Consider the following 23321-nt stretch of genomic DNA (forward strand, 5'->3'; position numbering starts at 1 on the left):
GTTAATAATGTCGTTTGTATTTGAGGAAATATTACTGTCTATACATGATATTTTTATTAAAGAAATGTCTGCTTGAGTGTCTACTAGGAAAGAACAAAATTTTTCTGACTCGTTAAGTTGTAATTCTATGAAATCTGAGTAATTTAAATTTAAACAATAGATGCCTATTGGTAAGGGAAGTTCGCTTACTCGCTTAGTTCGTCCTCCCTCAGTGTTCGCTCCTGAGGGGCACTCGCGTTTAAAGCGCAGACGTTTGCATTTCTACCTCTACCGTTTGACGATCTAGAGTTGTTACCTCTATTGTTACTATTGTTTGAATTAGAATTTGTATTTGAACGCGTATTACTATTGTTATTATTTTGGTATCTATTTCTGTTATCATATCGATATCGCTGACTATTGTTACCGTTACGGTTGCTGTTGTATGCAAATGAACTATTGTTTCTATAACCAGTATAGCCGCGGTTTGGGTAAAAGCCACGGTAACTACCACGTGAATTTCTGAATGTATTGTTGCCACGCGATAGAAAAGCCAAAACCTGACGCTCTGTTACTTCGTTGTTTTGTTCTACAGGTAATTTAGCTACTACGTCTTTCGGATCAGTAAATGCCGTTGAGGCTAAAATGGGTTTGACTAAATTGAATTTTGCGTTTAAACGACACACGTTAACGGTTTGTTCGACTGCCATTTCATGAGCTTTCGCTTGAGTGATCCCTTCAATAATAAGAGAATGCTCAAGTGAGTCAGCTAAATCTTCAACTTTTTTGGCAAAATCTGTATAATTGTTGTTGTTAACGTACAACGCTGCAATTTTCCCTGCTACAACTTTCTAGTTGGCTGGTTTGATCCTACTACGTAGAGCTAGTTTAATTTCATTAACTGAAGTTACTTGCGTTGGTATTGCTTCACGGGCTTTACCCTCTAGTTTTGATTTTAAAAATGCTATAAAGGTATTAGTTAGATCTTCAGTAGCGAACTGTTCAAGTAATTCACTTTTGTCTACAAAAGTCTCAAGTGCTAGAGGATCACCGCTGTAGTTTTCTCTAATAGAATTAGCACATGTGTTAATGAAAGTTTTCTTTTCCTCAAGTGTTGCCATGATTTGATCATTGAGATCTGAAGCTGCATTAGAAGAAGGTGAGGCAACGTATGTACTAATTGGATCGTTAAGATCTGGTTTTACATTAGAAGAAGTGGTAACTAAGTTAACACTATCTGAGTCGTTAAGATTTGATTTTAAAGTAGAAGAAGTTGAAGTTAATTTTGCACTATTTGAATCGTTAAGATTTGAAGCTAAATTAGAAGTTAAATTTTTACTAGAGGAATCTTCGAAGCCTGGGAAATCTGTTGACAAAGATAATCTATTTTCCTGGTTTGTGACTTTTTCGGTCGAAGATGAATTTAAACTTTCGTAGCTTGAGGCTGAATTATAGGAATCGGATTCTGAATCTGAAGTTTTTTGCACTTGCTTACCACTTCTAAGGTTGTACATATGTAGTTATCAGAATAGCAAAATGAATTTAGTTTAAACTACTACGAAATTAATGAAGCACTTATTTGGATGTGGGAATTTATAATTGAAGCTGAAATGTTGAGGAAAAAGAGAACAAAATTTTGGGAAAAGGGGATTGATTTACAGTGAATAGTCGCCAAAGAAATATTTAACAATTTATTGGAATGTATATAAGTATGAATTGGTAAAAATCTCAAAAATGTGTTAATCACGGACGCACCGCTTTATTCAAAAAAATCTTAATTGGCTTTTTGCAGAACCACCGCATATATCAAAAAAATGTTAATTGGTTTATAACGGAACCAGCGCATATATCAAAAAAGTTAATTGGTTTTTCACGGAACCACCGCATATATCAAAAAAAATGTTAATTGGTTTTTAACGGAACCAACGCATATATCAAAAAAATGTTAATTGGTTTTTAACGGAACCACCGCATGTATTAAAAAAATCCAAAATTTACACGTTACATGCAAACTGCTTATCTAGCTCAACAGTCTTATATGGTTAAAATTAATATTATGTTGGAAAATGGGCGTATAAATAAAAAAAATTTTTTTTTCTTTTACCTGAAGTAAAAATTTTAAAAATGGAAAATCCGAAATTTGAAATTTTAAATAGAAGGTTTGTGAAATGAATTGTAAATTTGAAGAATGGAAGCTTGAAAATATGTGAATTTGTAAAATAAATTGATGAATTTTTAATTTAGAATTTTGAAAACATGAAAAATTTTAAGAAATTGTAAATTTGGGAAATGAATTTAAAAATTTGAGAAAAAATGAAAATTGCAGACTTGAAAATGTTGATATTTATAAAATGGTTTGGAAATTTTAAAAATTGTTGAAAACTGAGGAAGTATTAGTGGTTCAGTTTAGACGGACGCACCGTTTTGGTAAAAATCCAAATCCGTTGTAATCAAAAAAAATCCAAAATATTTTATACGAACCATGGTACAATTACCAGGTAGAAGCATTAGCGAAAATGCAACCCTCCCGTGTATTTTGTTGTTGCCGCTCGAACATAAACTGTCAATCCGTCTTTCAATTTCTACTGTCAAAAGTGATGTATGAAGAGATATGACACTATTTTTTCCGTCAAAAACAAAAAACAAACAACATGCTGGGAAAAAAGAAAATCAACTAATAAATGTTGATTTTCGGATAAACAGACTTATTTAACGCAAAAGAAAGGTAATGAGCTGTTTCTTTATTCTTAGTCTTGTTTTATTCACTTTTTGTCATTTTGCAGATACAGATGAATTTGTGCAAAAATTCGAAGAGAATGAAAATGAGTTGCAAGCAATTTGTGACCAAACGACAGCAGCTAAGCAAGTTAGTGAGCCAATGGAGCCAGAATCGGATGGGACATTAGTTTTATTTGAAGAGCCTGCTGCAAGCGCGCTCAGATAACAGTACTAGGCTGTTAGCAAATGCATCCAAAACCCCATTTTTGAAGCGCAGCACCTCTGACGTGCTCAATTCAAATGAGCCGCCCACAGGTGGAATGGCGAAAAATATCAGTAGCACCACAATGACTATTAATGCAGCTACACACGCGCAAACATTGACTTCAAATATAAGTAGCACAACATTTGCTATTGGTCCAGCACCTATAATCACAGTTGCCTCCGCTGCAGTTACAAAATAGAAGCGTAAATGTTTGCATTTGCGTTCTTTTTATCGCCCACATACCTTACATCCTTTTTTCTTACTTTGCAGCGCTCACTGAGGCACAACGCAACAAGATGCGCGTACTTGCACACGAATATGGCACATTTAGCTCAAGTGGCAATACTAAAATCATTCGACCTGATATAAGATCACACATCTGACCACAGATCTGATCAATGCCAATGTACCGGCGCCGTTAAATAGGAAGACAGTTTTAAAAATTAATGTAGAGTTAGCAAACGAGCAACAAAAAGAAGAGCATGTGCAACAAGCTGCAGACCGTTTGTTAATGTGACAAATTGCAGACGCGCATGATTATTTAATAACCCCCGATTGCGCTTTTAACACCGCCGGCTTGCAGGCCAAGCAACATGGCTTCAATTTTGTAGACGCTGAGCGTCTAAAGAAGCAGCAGCAATTAGCTCTGCTAGAGGCGCCTATACAACCTGTGAGGACCAAATAAAACACCATTAATTTGGCCCACACAAAACGACCCCACAACATATTCAACACAGCTTTAACACAACAGCCAGTCACAAAAGGCCCTAGCAACACGACAAACCAACAAGTCTCAGCAACACGACTAGCAATAACAACACTTAATAGCAACACAACAAACTAACAATTCTCAGCAACACAACGAGCGTTCGCAACATTTAATAGCAACACGGTAACCATGGCAACGCAACCATTTGAGCTAGCAACACCAAACACAACAGCTATAAAAGGAACGACACAGCAGTTAGCACGGAGCTGTGGTCGTGACCGGAGCTACCAGTGGAGCGTCCCTCGAATGTGTCGGTTATACCACCAGGAGAAGTCGTTTCGTAGGAGTGAGTCGTGGCCTCAAGTGGTGAATGTGTCGGTTATACCACCAAACACCGCATGAGACTTCGTAAGCAACGGCCCTACCGCAGTAACGCGCACCCGCGAACAGGCGACGTCCGCCCGCCTGCGACGACGCTGGCCGCAATAGCGAACACACTACGTTGGCTCCAGCACTACGCCAGCATACGACGCGGGCCACAACAGCGCTACGTAAACACACTACGCTGGCCGCAACAGCACTACGAAAACGTACTACGTTGGCCACAGCAGTCACGATAACCTACGACGCTGACCGCAACAGCGCTACGCAACCGCACTACGCTAACATACCACGCTGGCCGCAACAACGCTACACAAACACACTACGCTGGCTGCCACGGCACTACGCAAACATACCACGTGAACCACAGCAGAGTCCGCTAACCTACGACGCTGGCCGCAACAGCGCTAAGCAGGCATACTACGTTGACCGCAGCAGAGTTACACAAATACATGACGTCAACCATACTAGAGTTACACACACGCACGCAGACGCACCGACATAAGCCGCAGTAGAGACAGCGCAGTCGCTAGTCGTACGAGAGACACGCCGACGCAGGGCGTCACAGAAATACATTTACACACACCCAGGCAACGACCTGCAAAACGTCCTAACGGGACGATCCTAACGGGACACGAGGACCGTTGGCCCACCACTAACCATAGAAGAAGCACAAAGCGAAGTGAAGAATACAAATACATCTTTATTTTATTACATTATTTTCATTATAGTTATAAAATATATAGAGTTAAAGAAATAAAGTGAATTTTATATGAAAACGATTTGCAAGGTGTCCCGAATTACAAATTTGTTGTAAGTGAACCTTGGACACGGCGAGTATACCCCAAGCACTTATTGAAGAAGCACCGGGGCAGGAAAAAGCTTCGTTACAAACCATATACATTATCGGTCACCTCTTCTAATACAGAGGAGGAGGAAGAGGTCGCGATACCTTTGCAGGACTACAGCGATCCGTATAAACGTAGTCAAGAGTTGCTTGATAGTAATTTTACCTGTTCAACACACAGGCCATACATACGTTTGAATATGTCGCACACACCAATGATTGTTGCAGCAATGATATCACGCGAATCTTTACAACAACTGAAAGTGAATAGCATAAGCGTTATAACGCTCACGGAATTTCTGCAAAAATCTGTAATACTACCGATGACTACACATTTGGGTTTGGTTAACAATGAGGTGATGCGCCTGTTTCTCGAAGAACTGCGAATACTTGACCATTTGCGTAGTTTGAGACATTATTTCTTTTTGATGGATGGCGAGTTTGGTTCGATTATATGTGATGGCATGATTGGCAAGCTGGAGATTGGAGCAACGCCTGCCAAGCTGCTTAATTATCAAATGTTGCACTCGGGCTCAAGCATAACAGGTAAGCAAATGTGATGCCATGTCGCAAAGAACGAACTAATGGCTATTCAGAATGAAAGGCCTAAAAACTGCAAAATATTATCAAAGATAAAAAGCAAAAAAAAAGATACAGATATAAAGAAGTTCGAAGTGCACTGAAAAAAAGTACTCGCAGCATAGCAAAAAAAAAATCATATTCATTCATTCCTATTTGTCACTCTTTTATTAAAGAGCGGAATGTTAATACAACTACAACAACAACAGGTTAAAAATGGAAAGTTTTAGTATGGGTCAGACATTTTTTGTTGTGTTCAAAGATCTTAAGTATACACAAGAAGAAAATCAAATATGCCCCTTAAGATATGCAACGTCTTTTTGTTATGCTTATGAAAATGTTGAATATTTGATATTTCTACTACTAGGTTAGGTTAAAGTGGCTGCCTCCGCTGTCCGAGCGGAGACTCACGTAGGCCGTTGTGGCGCGTTGTGCTACCACGCGGGGGCCCCTATTTCCTGTTACCCTACTTTCGAAGAAGAAGAAAGTTTAGACCCCAGTGAGGCTAAACCAGCGCGTTTGTCTGATGAAACGCAAGATGTCGTTTGGGTTTGTAGATTCAAGCTCCGCAAGGCACCCAAAGTAGTGTCTGTGGAGGCATTGGTACCTGGTTTTTGACAGTGCGGGACAGTGGCACAGATAGTGCTCTACGCTTTCTATCTCCTCTTCATCCCTACAGCTGCGGCAGAAGTCATTTGTCTGTAGGCCCATATAGGCACCGTCAGTGCCCATGAGACAGTGACCTGTGAGAAGGCCCACTAGTAGGCTTATGGAGATACGGTTTAACAATATCACCGATTGCGATCTCTTTTCATCCAGCTTAGGCCTGATTTGCTTGGATATACTACATGTAGGTTCCTTGGCCCATCTGGCGTTTGCTTGATCCATGAAAAGAGATCGTAGGCAGTGTTTGCAAGTGTTTAGAGGAGGGCTGGCCCAACCAGCGGAGGTTATTGTTTGCAGGTTGGTGCCTTCCCTAGCTAGCTCATCCGCGGCGCAGTTTCCTGAGATGTCACAGTGGCCAGGAACCCATATTACCATATTTATGCTACTAATATTTTTCGAAAAATGGCAAAGAAACAACACATATAACGGATGTCAATTCGATTTGGGAGCAAAATGGCTGCAATTGTCAAAAAATGTGTCAGTCGAGCAAACCTCTTGTGATTGAATCATGATGATGTTCTATATTAATAGATTTTCAAAACTTTCAGGCAACGATAAAAACGGTGAAAATCTCTCATTCACCATCAGCGATGTATCTTTGAAATTTTATCTCAGCAGTCCGGGCGTATTAAATGTACTCAGCTTCAGTTATCGCATCGAATGGCCTCTAAATCTTATACTCACTCCTGAGACACTCGAACAATATGGCAACATTTTCAAATATCTGATTAAAGTGCGCCGAATTAGTTGGGTGCTAGAGCGCGCTTATCAAATCCTTAAGGAGGCTGTGAAAAAACAAGGCAAAGCCATACTCAAATAACCACAGTATCGCCATATTCAACTGATGCGTCATAAATTCTATCATTTTGAACATGCGCTACAAAATCACATCACAGCAAATGCATTGCAAGCATCATGGAAGACCTTCAAAGATGATTTATTACAAGCGAAGTCAATTGAAAATATTTATCGCAAGCATGCCACGTATCTGAAAAGGATACTCTTTCTTTGCATGCTAAATCGTCATACCGCAGAGTTTTATAATACTATTGAAAATATATTTAAAATATCGTTACGGTTTTACAAGTAAGTTATCAGTACAAAAGTTTATAATTTTTCTTTTATAATTTACACATTTCTTTTATTTCTCAAAGTAATCTAAAGTCACGCGAATTTAAGAAACGCAGCGGCGATGAGCGAAAAACTATCCAATGATGAACAAAAATTTGATAAATTTATCAAATTTACAATTTATCTAGGTAACAAAATTGTACGTCATGGTTATCAGGAGGAGATTGGCCAATTCATTGCCTTAATTAATTTTAGTCAGTACTATAGCGCGAGCACAATCGTTTAGAGCTTAAAAAAAAAAAAAAACAAGTAAGGAAGGTTAAGTTCGGGTGTAACCGAACATTACATACTCAGTTGAGAGCTATGGTGACAACATAAGGGAAAATAACCATGTAGGAAAATGAACCGAGGGTAACCCTGGAACGTGTTTGTATGACATGTGTATCAAATGAAAAAGGTATTAAAGAGTATTTTGTGAGGGAGTGTGCCATAGTTCTATAGGTGGACGCCATTTAGGGATATCGCCATAAAGGTGGATCAGGGTTGACTCTAGAATTTGTTTGTACGATATGGGTATCAAATGAAAGGTGTTAATGAGCATTTTAAAAGGGAGTGGGCCTTAGTTCTATGGGTGGACGCCTTTTCGAGATATCGCCATAAAGGTGAACCAGGGGTGACTCTAGAACGCGTTTGTACAATATGGGTATAAAACGAAAGGTGTTAATGAGTATTTCAAAAGGGCGCGCGGCTTAGTTCTATAGGTGGACGCCTTTTCGAGATATCGCCATAAAAATGGACCAGGGGTGACTCTAGAATGTGTTTGTACGATATGGGTATCACATTAAAGGTATTAATGAGGGTTTTAAAAGGGAGGTTGTATAGGTGGTCGCCTTTTCGAGATATCGGCATAAAGGTGGAGCAGGTGTGACTCTAGAATGCGTTTGTACAATATGGGTATCAAACGAAAGGTGTTAATGAGTATTTTAAAAGAAAGTGGGCCTTAGTTCTATAGGTGGACGCCTTTTCGAGATATCGCCATAAAGGTGGACCAGGGGTGACTCTAGAATATGTTTGTACGATATGGGTATCACATTAAAGGTATTAATGAGGGTTTTAAAAGGGAGTGGGCCGTAGTTCTATGGGTGGACGCATTTTCGAGATATCGCAATAAAGGTGGACCAGGGGTGACTATAGAATATGTTTGTACGATATGGGTATCAAATGAAAGGTGTTAATGAGTATTTTTAAAGGGCGTGGGGCTTAGTTCAATAGGTGGACGTCTTTTCGAGATATCGCCATAAAGGTGGACCAGGGGTGACTCTAGAATATGTTTGTACGATATGGGTATCAAATTAAAGGTATTAATGAGGCTTTTAAAAGGGAGTGGTGGTAGTTGTATATGTGAAGGCGTTTTCCAGAGACGAGCAAAATGTGGACGAGGGTGACCCAGAACATCGTCTGTTGGATACCGCTAATTTATTTATATATATAATACCACGAACAGTATTCCTGCCAAGATTTCAAGTGTTTTTTTTTCTCCCTGCAGAACTTTTTCATTTTATTCTACTTAATATGGAAGGTGTCACAGCCATTTTACAAAGTTTTTTTCTAAAGTTATATTTTGCGTCAATAAACCAATGCAATTACCATGTTTCATCCCCTTTTTCGTATTTGGTATAGAATTATGGCATTTTTTCATTTTTCGTAATTTTCGATATCGAAAAAGTGGGCGTGGTGATAGTCGGATTTCGGCCATTTTGTATACCAATACAAAATGAGTTCAGATAAGTACGTGAACTGAGTTTAGTAAAGATATATCGATTTTTGCTCAACGGTCGACTGTGTATAAAAAATGGGCGTAGCTTCAACCGATTTCGCCCTTTTTCATAGAAATAAGTTATGGTCCCAGAATCTAAACCCGTACCAAATTTCACAAGGATTGGTAAATGTTCGACTTATGGCATTAAAAGTATCCTAGACAAATTAAATGAAAAAGGGCGGAGCCACGCCTATTTTGAAATTTTCTTTTATTTTTGCATTTTGTTGCACCGTATCATTACTGGAGTTGAATATTGACATAATTTACTTATATACTGTAAAGATATTAATTTTTTTGTTAAAATTTTACTTACTGGTCGTTCTCCGATTTTGCAAATTTTTATTAAGCATACATATATTAGTAGGAGTAACGTTCCTGCCAAATTTCATTATGATATCTTCAACGACTGCCAAATTACAGCTTGCAAAAGTTTTAAAATTACCTTCTTTTAAAAGTGGGCGGTACCACGCCCATTGTCCAAAATTTTACTAATTTTCTATCCTGCGTCATAAGTTCAACTCACCTACCAAGTTTCATCGCTTTATCCGTCTTTGATAATGAATTATCGCACTTTTTCGGTTTTTCGAAATTTTCGATATCGAAAAAGTGGGCGTGGTTATAGTCCGATATTGTTCATTTTAAATAGCGATCTGAGATGAGTGCTCAAGAACCTACATACCAAATTTCATCAAGATACCTCAAAATTTACTCAAGTTATCGTGTTAACGGATGGACGGACGGACGGACATGGCTCAATCAAATTTTTTTTCGATCCTGATGATTTTGATATATAGAAAACTATATCTATCTCGATTCCTTTATACCTGTACAACCAACCGTTATCCAATCAAAGTTAATATACTCTGTGAGCTCTGCTCAACTGAGTATAATAAATAGTACAAAATGTTTATTTTAAATGTCTCAAATGTAAGCGCTGAATTTACTTTTTAAAAACTCGAATTTTTAATGTTACTATGTATGTGTATATTGTTGTCTATACAATATGTTTGTATGTATATGTATACATGTAAAAAATAAAGGGAAAGTATAGTTTTGTGATTTACTAATCACTATTAATATAATTTAATGTAATTCAATTGTTCAGTTCACAATAAAATGGTTTTAGTTATAATATTGATTTAATTTTAACACATTAATTTAGCATATTAATTGAAAATAGATATTTGATTCAGCTTTGTTTCACACGGCTTGACTGATGTTAACAACGGATTTCTTGACAACCGACGGCGCGCAACTTGACTTTAAGACTGGTTTGTTAGGCCCACTGCTACTTGAAAAAAAAAACGACTGTATCAACTGCTTGTAGGTACAACGGATCAACTGAGAGAGTAAAGGCGACTGGAAGTCATATGTACTACTTATTGTTGTAAACTAAACGGAGCAGCATTGAGTGGTTGTTGTTGGCTACTGTGGTTGGCGACTGTTGTTAGCTAATGACCACTGTTTACATTCGGCCATTCTGATCTTCGTCATCTGACCCATCTGACATCAATTCTTCCGAGTTACAAACATAGCGCCACAATTTCATATTGTCAGCGGATGTTGATGTCTCAAATGGACCTTCGCAATTTTCAGCTTTTTTCACATCATACCGGTCGTTACGTTTAACCTTTGTGACAACGTAGGGTCCAAGAAATTCGCTAGCCAATTTTTTGCCAGCTACAAATTGGGTACGTTTGATTGCTACAACGTCGTTTACTTTGTATATAGGTGCATTTTTTCGTTGCTTATCGTAGTTTTTCTTATATTGAGCTTGGGCTTTAAGGATTTGCTGCTTCACGTCACGGCGTAGATTTTGCCGTTCATCTTCAAACCCATCGATCAGCTCATTGCGTAATATATCCAGCACCCTGTTACTAATATCACCCCTCATCTTCACTCCAAACATGATCTGGAATGGTGAACGTTTTGTTGATGAGTGCACATGAGAATTAATGGCTTTTTGTACTAGCCCGACGTATTTGTACCATTTCGCAGGCTCGTCAGTTGATAGTTTTGACAACACCTGCAGAACGGATCGGTTGACGCGCTCAACCTGGCCATTGCCACGAGCGACACCTGTAGTGATAGTAACATGAGTGATTCCATTTTTCTTACAGAAATCGTTGAAGTTATTGGAGGTAAAACCCGAACCCTTATCGCTGATTATTCGTGCTGGATTGCCAAATACGGTTGTCCATTCATTCATCCTACGTATTACCTCTTCAGCATTCGTCGTCTTTGTTGGAAAAAGCCATGTAAATTTGCAAAATGCATCCACAAGAACTAGGATGTATTTGTATTGCTTTGCCGTGGCGTCCATTGGCCCGAGGTGGTCTATGTGCAGCGTTTCGAGCGGTTGATCTCCCTTTTCAATGCAGTTCAATAAGCATTCTTTTTTACCCAGCTTTTTATTGTGTACTATGCACTTTACACAATTGTCTATGCAACGTCTTACTTTATTTTGCAAATGTGGTATAAAATAGTTTTGCTGTATAGCGTGTACTGTTTTTAGTTCGGCGAAATGACCAACGTTATGTGCATCACGAATTATGTCAGCTTCTAACGATCTGGGCACCACTAATAATTCGTGTCCATCTACTGATTTGAATAATAAATCGCCTTTTACTATGTAATTTTGGTATTGCTTAGTTTTGAGTATTTCGCGCACTGCTATCAAGTGCTCATCTTCTTTTTGGGCTTTTCTTATACGTGTGGTAACATCTGACATAACAACAAATATATCTACAACTGGGTTACGACTAAGGCTGTCGACATGCCTCATTTTTGGCGCTATACGGTGTTCAACTTTAAATCTGAAGTCTTGGAAATTCATAATCCATTGCGCAACTTCTCTCGGAATATTTTTTTTCGACGTGGTGCTTTTAAAAGCGGAGCAATCTGTGATTAGTGTGAAGTCTACTCCAAGTAAGTAGTGCCGAAACTTTTGCATTGCGAGATGAGCTGCTTTTACTTCTAACACATAGCTGTGTAGCCTAGACTCTTGCGGTGTTGTTTTTTTGCTCCAGAAGTATACGGGATGCAGTTCACCCTCGAAAACTTGCATCAAGGCTGCACCAAAACCCTCTTTGGAAGCATCAGTATGTAACTCTGTTCTCGCGTTTCTATCGTACAACTTGAGCACTGGTTCTTCTGCTAGCTTCTTTTTGAGTTCATTAATCGCCGCAAGCTCGACTTGGCCTAATTTGAAAGTACTGTCTTTTTTCAGCAAATCGGTAAGTGGACGTGCTATTATGGAATAATCTTCCACAAACTTTCTAAAAAAGCCGGTCAAGCCCAGAAATGATTGTATGTCTTTGACGTTCTTGGGCGTTGGAAACTGCTGTACCGCCCTCGTTTTCTCACTGCCAGGTCGCACTGTCCCACTTTCGATTACGTGGCCCAGAAAATTAATTTTTGTTTGCATAAACGCACATTTTTGCCACTTTATTTTAAGGCCGTATTCAGAAGCTTTAATTATCACTTTTTGCAGCTTTTTCGTACATTCGTCTGCCGTAACACCGAAGATAATTATATCGTCCATATATAGCTGCATAACACCTTCATTCACCATATCTTGAAAAATGTAATTTATGTACCGTATAAAAACGGCTGGCGAATTACAAAAACCAAAAGGTGCATAATTAAATTCAAATACGCCTTCTTTAGTAACAAACCCGGTATATTTTTTGGCAGATTCTTTAATTGGGACATGGAAAAACCCATTTTCCAGGTCCATTACACAAAAATATTTAGCTTTTTGTAATTTCTCTAAAACATCGTCTATTATTGGTAGTGGAAAAGAGTCTTTAAGCACCATCGAGTTTAGTTTTCTAAAATCGATACAAACACGATATGAACCATCCTTTTTTTTCACAACTACCACTCTACTTGCAAATTCAGAGGTAGAGTGCCTAACAATACCTTGTTCTAGCCACTGATCAACTTGTTTCCTCACCGCCTCTTGCTCTTCAAATGGAAGCCGACTTGGCGATTGGCGAAAGGGTCTAATATTATCACCAATAATGTCCATCGCAATAGGGCATTCGCGATCACCTTTTATTGGTTTATAAAGTTTAATAATTTCCACGATTGCGTCTTTAAAACAAACTGGTACTACGAGATCGTGCTGATATTCACTTATATTATACACTTTCAATTCGTTTTCAAAGGTTTCATCAGTAAGCTTACTGAAATTATAACCACTTTTATCAAAGACAACCTTGAATCTGTTTAGGAAGTCAAAACCAAGTAAAATGTCAAATTTTATATTCTTGTCACACACTACCAAAAAGGTTTGCTCACAGCTCAAATTATCAACAACAACATTACAGCAGCAACTGCCTTCAACTTTGTTTGATACATTACCAAGTCCACAAAGTAATTTGTCGGATTCTTTTAACAAAATGTTTGACAAGAATTTTTCATAAAAACTTTTTCTTATAATTGATACGTCGGACCCCGTGTCGACTAAGGACTTCGCCTCGGTACCGTTTATGGTAATATATTTAAAACGGTTACAAACAGATATAACATTAACATCTTTATTTTGATTTTTAGCAGGGCAAACTTTCGCGTGGTGGCCACTTTTGTTACAATTAAAACACTTCATAGGCTCCTTACACGCTGGCCTTTTGTGCTCTGTAGAGCCACAGTTGAAGCAGTGTTCTTTTTTCGACGTATTATTATTATTTTTATTATTTCTCACAACCGGCTGATCACTTTTAAATGCATAGTCAAATGTTTCATGACGTTCAATTAATTCTTTCACAGTTTTGCAATTATATAATACAAATTTTATTTCGGGTTTAACGCGTAACCCATTAACAGCATAGAGGATTACCGATGCATCATCAACTGACCCAAGTGATGCCAACTTTTTAACACGCAGAACATACTCATGGAAATTTTCATCACTATGTTTTTTCATTTCTCTTAGTTCTTTATGCAATTCCGCACTTGTATAGTCTTTATGAAATTCGTCAATTAATTTTTCACGTAAGCTAACGTAGTTATTGACGCAAACCGACTCTAAAAATAATTGAGCCTGTTTTATCATTTTTCCGCGCGCTTATTATCATTTTTCCGCGAGCATATTAATTGAAAATAGATATTTGATTCAGCTTTGTTTCACACGGCTTGACTGATGTTAACAACGGATTTCTTGACAACCGACGGCGCGCAACTTGACTTTAAGACTGGTTTGTTAGGCCCACTGCTACTTGAAAAAAAAAAACGACTGTATCAACTGCTTGTAGGTACAACGGATCAACTGAGAGAGTAAAGGCGACTGGAAGTCATATGTACTACTTATTGTTGTAAACTAAATGGAGCAGCATTGAGTGGTTGTTGTTGGCTACTGTGGTTGGCGACTGTTGTTAGCTAATGACCACTGTTTACATACATATATCTAATTTTACTATTCATTAATATAAATGCGTTGAATTATGGTAAATGGTGCTTGTTACCGGGTCTATATGCGGTCATAATTTCATTTCACAGAAAGAAATTTTACTGTATTAATTCGTAAAATGTTTGAAAAAACTGCGAAATATGAAATTTTCACAACAAATCAAATTCGTCTTTGCTCTAACAACCAGGAGGCTTTTGTATCAATTTCGGTTTTAGGCCGGATCTGGTATCGGTACCTGCTATGGCAAAAGTTCGGTTTGGAGTGTTTCCGTATCGGTTATACTCCGGTTTTGTTTTCTTGTCATCCCCTTTTTTTCTATGTACTGCCCTGAAAATAACCATAATTTTAATAATATGGAGGATATAAATAATCCCAAAGTAAATTTATAATATGTAAAACATAATTGTCCAGCAAATTTTTCTCTTGGTATACTGTTTGTGGCTCTGATAAGGGCCGTTTTGCGTACGTATAATTGATTAGCAATTTTTTCTCTTTGTTGATTAGTGGTGGCCCTGATAAGGGCCGTTTTTCGTATACTTGTATAGCATATTTTTGCTCTTTGTAAAATTATGGTGGCCCTGAAAAGGATCGTTTTTCGTATCGTCAGGGTTGTGCTGAAATATAGATATAATTTTTATTTGATTTCTCTTCATGCTCCACTTTGAGCGTGGATATATATTGAGATACGAATTGCTCCGTCTTTGCTTTGGTAATGCCTTTAGCAATGAAACTTTCGGTTGCACTAATAAGACAGTGGACTTTATTACTTCACCGTTTTTGTAGCTGTTTGTGTTAGCCTTTGATATTATATTCTCTTGATTACTTTCATCGTTGCTGCTGCTAACAACTTCTATTATTTTTTCTTTAACGCTAATTACCTGCACATCACTTTCATCAGACGAATCGATTTGGGTACGATATTCTTGTACTGGACTTGCTTGATATATAGTTGAAGTTAATTTTTCTTTATAGCCTTTTCAAATTGCATACTATACCGAGCAGAGCTGAGCGGTGAATCGGTAGTTGCGATCATTGGTTAAGCGGTTGTTTATTCGGTGTGCTAACTACAACGGGTTTTATAGGTTTTCCAGTTTGGTTTGTTTCTTCTACATCACTCGCAGCACTATTATCAATAAAGCTCCTACTACTTTCTGCATCACCAACCGAACTTCTACCAGTTGCTTCAGATGCAGATTGTTCCAAAAATGCATTTTTATTTTTTTTCAACCTTCTTGGATTCATGTCTGCTATCAACACGCATTGTGCTTTGTTCTCGCACTGTAGTAACTTGACTTTTTCTGGAACTTTCTTCTACCTCTGGACGTGCATCCGAGTATTATATTTCACTTGAATCTGATAGATCCGATGGCCTTATTCCTGTGATACTCATACGCGTACGCGGTGAAAGCGCCTGTCTGTCAGATTCGTCATCTTCCTCTTCATCAGAATTATCGGATGATCTTAAGCCCGTAATACTCATACGGGTGCGCGAAGATAAAGCGTGTTTGTCAGTTTCATCCTCACCTGACGTAGTAATAACTCGTCGATTTCTGTTTTCAGCACTATTGTGTTTGCGGACCACAAAGCTTTCATCCGAGCATGTAGCAACAACAAGAATTAATTTTATGTGTGTAATATATAAAATGAAAAGTTTTATTTACTTCATTGCCGGACTCTTCAATTACCAGCTCGCCACTCGGTAACTCTCCATCTGCAAAACAAAAGAATGCATAACCAACCACGTTTATTAACCGTACAATTTTCTTACCTGCACCAAAATAAAATAAACAAAAAAAGTAAACATAAACTAAGTTTGACATTTTATGATCAGCTTCGAATGAAAAAACATGTAAAATGCAACTCTGATGCTTTTACCTGGTTATTGTACCATGATACGAACGGACGCACCGTTGTATTCAAAAATAAAAAAAATTATAATATTTAATGTGGACGCACTGCACTTAATAAAAATTGTAAATTTTTTTGTATACATATATGAAAAAAAACCCGTAGGAAAAATTTTATTAATAAATACATATATCATATACTTATTTTTTTCTTCTTCACTGCTGCTATGATGATGATGCCGCTGTTGTTAATGCTGCTGCTAGCCTTGTTGTAGCAATGCTAGCCTTCGCTGCCGACGGTGATTGCTGCTACTGGGCTTTGCTGTTGATGGCGTTCGTTGCTGCTGACGTTCGCTGCCGATGGCGGTGGTACAGTTTACGATCCTGTTATCTGAGTGGCGTGGGTTTTGAATGCCGCTATTTAATTGGCGTGAATTTTTATATGCCGATATTATGTATATTATAATTAAATGATTTATGTTATCTTTTGATCTTTTTAATTTAAAACTTTGTAGTTCGTAGAATTTAGTTCTTTATGTTATTTCCGTAGTGTTTAGTTTTTAGATAATTTGTTGTATTAGGAAATAGTATTTTGTAGATTTTTGTTATTTCGCATTTTAAAATTGTATATTTTTATTATTTCCGCATTTTCAGTTTTTAGAAAATTGTTGTATTAAGTTTAATAATTTTCCACACCGCACGCACTCACTCACCTGTACCACCAAAGACCATCACGGTCGCCATGTAAACTAACCATATAGGTTAGGTTGCTCTCACCTGCCCAAACATCCATCTTGGAGGGCACCGCCTCCAAACGGTTGCCCTTTTGTCAATTAAAATGTTCGGCGTGGGGTTTCTGCACCACGCATTCATCCAGAAAAACAAAGCTTGTGTTTTACTTTTTAAACAGTCACTTTTATTCAGGAAAACTAACTGAAGCACGTCCGTCTGCTTCTTGTGCAAAATTTTATTGTTGAGTTATGTACATCATTTTTTATGTAAGTGATGTGGGCCGCAGTTGTATTTGACATGCGCGTTGCCACCTGTACGCGCCTGTCAAATACAACTTAAGACCCAACCACATAGAATACCTTATTATATTTTTGTGTAAGGCTTATGTTCCTTATAAACGCATCGATTTTGCTGGTAATATTCTAGGACAGGGGTCGAATGCTAATAAACGACCAAAAATGTCCCTGATATGGTCGTCAAGCCTAAAGATTACCCACTGGAAGAAGCTGCAGGCCTGCCAAAATACTGCCCTCAGAACCACCACGGGTTGTCTCCTTATGCCCCCAGAACACCATCTACATAATGAGGCGAGAATACTCCCAATAAGGGAAAGAAATGAAATGCTAACCAAACAGTTTCTGTTGAATACCCAGAAACCTGGGTCACCTCCGCAAGCACTATGAGGAAATACGGCACCTGAGAACACAGCCGTATGAAGCCAAAAAACATAAGAAGGTCCTTGGTGAACTCCATAAACAGGCGTCGGACCTATATGTCAGGAATTGCCCGGTGAATCCAGTACTCAAAGAACAATACCCTAAACTTGCACACTCCCTATGTGTCAATAACCTGAAAGATTTCACTGATGCCAGAAATATTTGAAAAAAAAAACGTTCAAAAAAGTAATCTTCCAAAAAGAGACTTTGATCCTACCCCGGGTTTTGGAGCGACCCGGGGGTATTGTTCAGATTATTGGTACCGAGGTCAAAACGTGCCTTTTGAACACTCTCTTGACATTTTTGGACGTGTATTAATAGTCTACACCTCTTTTTAATATATTTCATGATGGGAAAAGTTATTCAACACAAAACAGAAGGACGGACAAGGTAGGAGGTATACTAATTTGGTGGAATATTAATTGAAGTTCTGGCTTTAGTCCTGATCCCTTAAACCTGAATTGTTTGAGCTGTGAGAAGATCCGTTTTGGAAACCTATCATTGAATTCGCCGCTGCGGCGAACTTTAGGCAGGGGCTCCGAAGCCAGATAGATCGTGTACACATCTGGCCAAGCCTACGCTGACAGTGAAGATACCAAGCGAGCTGCATGTGCATGTTCTTACGAGCATAATATCTTCATTATATAGCTCACGTTGTTGCTTTAACGACAATGACAATCCCCAAATGCTTTGGGGGAATGTTGGGTGTTGATAGTCCTTTGCCGGGTATAGATTCGGTTCGTTCGATTAAGGTTCTAGCACGACCGTCTCACACGGTAGAAAATCATCTAATAGCCATTCACCTGGAAATGATCATCATGGGCGGCTGACTTACAGATCAATGGGATCATTGTACAAACGTGTAATGTAACCATAATCCCCGTCCTGGGCTTTATTTGTTTGTATAGTCTTACATACATTTTTTCCTCTGAATAAAAAAGGAGTTTTGTAAAGTGACCACATTCTTATTTGTAAGGGCGTTCAAGATGGCGACGTTAGAGCGAGAAACTGCTTACATTCGTCACCTTCTATCATGACCTAACATGAGGGGTTAAACTCATACATTTTTTTTTAATTTTTGAAATTTGCCACTCTGCAAGTGGGCCAAAAAATACCAAAAATTTTTAAGACCGTGTTTTTATTTGAACATACCTATTCGACTTTTTAGTAGCCAAAAAGTTGTTAGTTTAGTTACAAAATTCAAACCCTCTCTTCCTTTTAATAATAAACTCGTTTTTTTTATTGTCTTGATTACTTGTTTTTTTTTTCAGATACCCGTGCGATGTTTGTGGCAAACATTTTAAAACAAAACGGGTCTTAAATATCCATAAACGAGATCATAGCGGCGTAAAGCCCCATAAATGTAATTTTTGTGAAATGCGGTAAGTTATCATAAACAAGTAAAGAAGTCTAAGTTCGGGTGAAACCGAACATTACATACCCAGCTGTACACTTGAAATGCTATTGTTGTTTGTTTTGTGTGCTTAATAGTGTTACAAGCTTGCGCAATGATACATATACATATAGTTCTTTTCGTTTGGTACAAAACTATTTTTCGCTAAGATTTAACTTATTCAGCCCAATGCTAAACAAAAATTCCGTGCGAGTATTTTCCCTTCTCCTATTCCTCGTATTCTAAATAAAAATTCCTTGCGAGTTTTTTCATTGCTCCCTTTCTTCCTATGCTGAACAATGTTCGAAAAAGCGGAAACCGGTTATGGGAGAAAATTAGGTATTATGAATGTGAGTGAGAGGGAGATTTCTCTGCCAATTCTTAGGAGTTTTTCAATTGTTAAATTAACGAAAATGCATCAAAATAGTTAAAGTAAATTGGTTCTTTTAAGAAAGAAAACTATTTGTACATATATATGCTAAAATATGTACATTATACCACAATATTCTTTATTTATGTCCAAAACTATATCATAAGCAACGGAAGAGCTCTTGGTATATTTGATGCAGCCATCCAGAAATTGTGCAAGGATTTTTTAAGAAGGATTAAATAGATTTTGGCATATGACGAAAGACGAATTCAACTCGACTTGGCCGCCAGAAAATTGCTTTGCTGAATGGAAGCAGGCAACTCCAGCGGATTTGTGTTATCCCGCCGCCTGCTTCTTATGTATGCTCCTCCGTTGATGCTGCTGTGGCACCAATTCATTACTATAGTCAATACCATATGAAATGCAATGTTGTGTATTGATCATATTTTATTTTTAAATTTTAAGCAAACTTTTCAATTTCTTAAACAAAAATAGAAATCAGCAACAAAATTTCAATTGGCAAAACAGCTGACTTCGAAAATTCGAAATTCCTATTCCCCAATTATTCTTCTCCCTAAGAGAAAAGAATAGGAGGAATTTTTCCGCGAGAATAAAAAAATCCGCGAAAATATTTATAAGTGGTCTGATTATTTTTGTCTACGACCCTTTTTAAAGTTATTTACATAAAAGTGGGCGTGGTCCTTAACCAATTTTATCATTTTTACTAGAAATATTTCCTGCCATAAGGAAAATATGTGTACGAAATTTTGTTACGATATGTGCATTTTTCTTCGAGTTATGGCTCCCGAAACATTGAAAATTGCTTAGACAAAAAAGGGCCGTGCCACACACATTTTCAAAAATGTTTGTGTTTTCCAATCTAATGTTATGATTCAATTTAGAAAGTAAAATTCTATTGATGCAAAAGCTCTTTTTCGCTTAGATATAGCTTATTATTTTCGTCTACGACCCTTTTAAAAATCTTTTATATAAAAGTAGGCGTGGTCTATATAAATATTTCCTGCTATAGGGAAAATTTGTGTACCCAATTTTATTACGATCCGTTAATATTTCTTCGCGTTATGGCTCCCGAAACTTATAAAGTTGCTTAGTCATAAAAGGGGCGGTGTCACGCCCATTTTTTTAAATTTGAAGTTTTTCCTATTTGTTGTTATAAATCCACTTGGGAAATGAAATACCATTGATGTAAAGCTCATTTTCGCTAAGATATAGCTTATTTTATTCGTATACGACCCTTTTAAAAATCTTAATCGATTTCGTTAATTTTTATTCAAAGCATTCCTTATAGTAAAGGCAACCTCTCTTCCGAATTTTGTTACGATAGGTTTACCGATTTTTTATTTATGATTAATAATATTTGTAAAATTGATTTTATCACAAGTGGGCGGTGCCACGCCCATTTTAAAAATTTTTTACAAATTTTTATCCAGAGTCTTATCAATATCAGTCCACACATCAGATTTCAACATTCTAGGTGCATTATTTACTAAATAATCATGTTTTTTGTGTGTTTCCAATCTATATATGTATATAAAAATAAGTGCACATTTTTGGTGTTACTTTCCAGCGTCCCAAATTGTTGTTCCTACACACTTACTAACTTTTTACTCTGATAACTTAAGAATAAAAAAATTAAAAAAAAGTAATGAAGAAATGTATTTATGATGTGTTGTACTGATTCATCTACATCTGATCGAGTTTTCTTAAACAAGAGTATGAACAATGAACATGGCTGCCATTTTGGCAATAGGGATTTTTCTGATACAATGGAAAGACATACACCACAAGACAACATATCTGTCACATCGTACTTTCGGTGTATATAGACATTAGGTCTTTTTGTTATGAACTATGGAGAATCAACACGTGTGCTTAATATTTATGTAGTTTTCGATTCGTAATTGAGTATTTCTTCATTTTCAATTGAATTCATATCAATATTTATAATACATTGGGAATTCCTTCTGTAAGTATGTCGTATCGTTGAACAAAAACATAGTAGAAAATTGTGGCAATGGTGTATCATGTTTTTCTCTTCAAATTTATTTTTTCAAATGTTCTTCGCTCCTTTTACAAAATACATTTAGTGATTTCAACTGCATCTAGTCGTGCGCACGTGTTTTATTGTGTTTTTCATAAAAAGTTTTGCACGGTTTGTATTTTCGTTTTGTCTTTTGTTTGCTTTTCTTAAATTAAATTGCTTGCGGTGAACATGGAGTTTTAGTGAATTTTTGCAAATATATTTTATCTGAGATGAAAATCGTGAGTTGGGTGAACGTTGCATAATTGGCTCACATACAAAACGAGCGATTATTTGCGATCTCCAAAGATCAGAACAATGAATTGGTGAAATTATTCAAAACCGTTCTCGATCGTATGCCATCTGATAATCACAAAATCACAATGAGAGCGGATAAAACGCCTTTTAGTGAGCATGCCAGAAGATTTAATGTACCGACGATTGATGAAGTGGCAATTGTAATTGTTGGCGATCAGTTTCAATCTCGCGATATTGGTCTTCATCGTAGAAATGAACAATTACAGCGTGTTTCGGAGCTTCATCGCAGTTACGACGCATTACAATATCCAATTCTACATTGGAAAGGTGATGATGGTTCTCACATTAATATACCACTGATAGATCCAAGAACCGGTAAATAATATACTAATTATATTAATCAGATATTAAATAAAAACTAAAATTTAAAATCGAATGAACATATTTTTTACAGGTCGAGATGTTCAAAAGAAAGTTAGTGCGATGAATTATTATTCTTATCGATTGATGATTAGTGCACAAGAACAAAACTACATTCTGACATGTGGTAAAATTTTTCACCAATACATTGTAGACATGTATGCAAAACTTGAAACTGAACGTCTCAATTTCATCCGATTCAATCAAGCCAAATTGCTATCTGAAGAATACATACATTTGCAAGAGGCAATAGCGAATGTGAATGAAATCGGACGTCTGACGATATTACCAGCTTCTTATATTGGTAGCCCACGCCACATGCACGAATATGCACAATATGCTATATCATATGTTCGAAAATACTGCCGACCAGATCTTTTCATCACTTTTAAGTGTAATCCGATGTGGAACGATATAAAAAACAAATTGTTCGACGGTCATTCACCAACAGATCGACACGATGTTACAGCACGTGTATTCCGGCAAAAATTGAAGGCACTGATCGATTAAATTGTGAAATTAAGCGTTTCTGGAAAGGTACAATGTTGGATGTACTCGATTGAATGGCAAAAAAGAGGGTTGCCACACGCACATATATTGATATGGCTGGTACGTAAAATAACACCGAACGATATTGATAGCGTCATATCAGCCGAAATACCAGGTCAAACCATCGATCCAGAATTATTTGAAGTGGTAACAAAAAACATGATTCACGGACCACGTGGTGAAATAAATATGAATTCACCATGTATGGTCGATGGGAAATGTTCAAAGCGGTATCCGAGAGCATTAATTTCCGTTACTATAACAGGCAATGACGGATATCCATTGTATCGACGTCGGTCATTTGAAAATAATGGTAAAACGGCGATAATAAGAGTGCGCAATCAAGGCATCGAAGTTGACAATCGTTGGGTCGTGCCATATTCACCGATACTGTCAGAAGTTTTTCAGGCTCATATAAATGTTGAGTACTGTAACTCAGTAATGTCTCTCAAATACATTTGTAAATATGTGAATAAAGGAAGTAATATGGCTGTTTTTAGAGTAGATAGTGAAAAAAAAAATGATGAAATCACTTAATATCAAATGGG

General features: G+C 37.3%; 1 protein-coding gene, 1 long non-coding RNA gene and 1 pseudogene across 5 annotated transcripts in view; all 3 read left to right on the plus strand.

Annotated features, from left to right (window-relative positions):
* LOC137244027 (zinc finger protein 737-like) overlaps positions 1–23321 on the plus strand; it is a 193991-nt gene that overhangs the window by 115856 nt on the left and 54814 nt on the right. For 3 of the 4 annotated variants that reach the window (XM_067772455.1, XM_067772456.1, XM_067772457.1), the window contains one exon: positions 19014–19124. The exons of the other annotated variant lie outside the window; for it this stretch is intronic. In XM_067772455.1, coding sequence (XP_067628556.1) covers positions 19014–19124 — 111 coding nt within the window. The remainder of the gene's footprint in view (positions 1–19013; positions 19125–23321) is intronic. 4 annotated transcript variants of the gene reach the window in all.
* LOC137246476 (uncharacterized) lies at positions 1356–3939 on the plus strand. The gene is made up of 3 exons (XR_010951513.1): positions 1356–2704; positions 2763–3165; positions 3233–3939. It is a non-coding gene; the product is annotated as an uncharacterized lncRNA (long non-coding RNA).
* LOC137247270 (gamma-tubulin complex component 6-like) lies at positions 5100–8243 on the plus strand (annotated as a pseudogene).

Source organism: Eurosta solidaginis, chromosome 3, assembly GCF_040869045.1.
Source record: "Eurosta solidaginis isolate ZX-2024a chromosome 3, ASM4086904v1, whole genome shotgun sequence".
Lineage (NCBI taxonomy): Eukaryota > Metazoa > Arthropoda > Insecta > Diptera > Tephritidae > Eurosta > Eurosta solidaginis.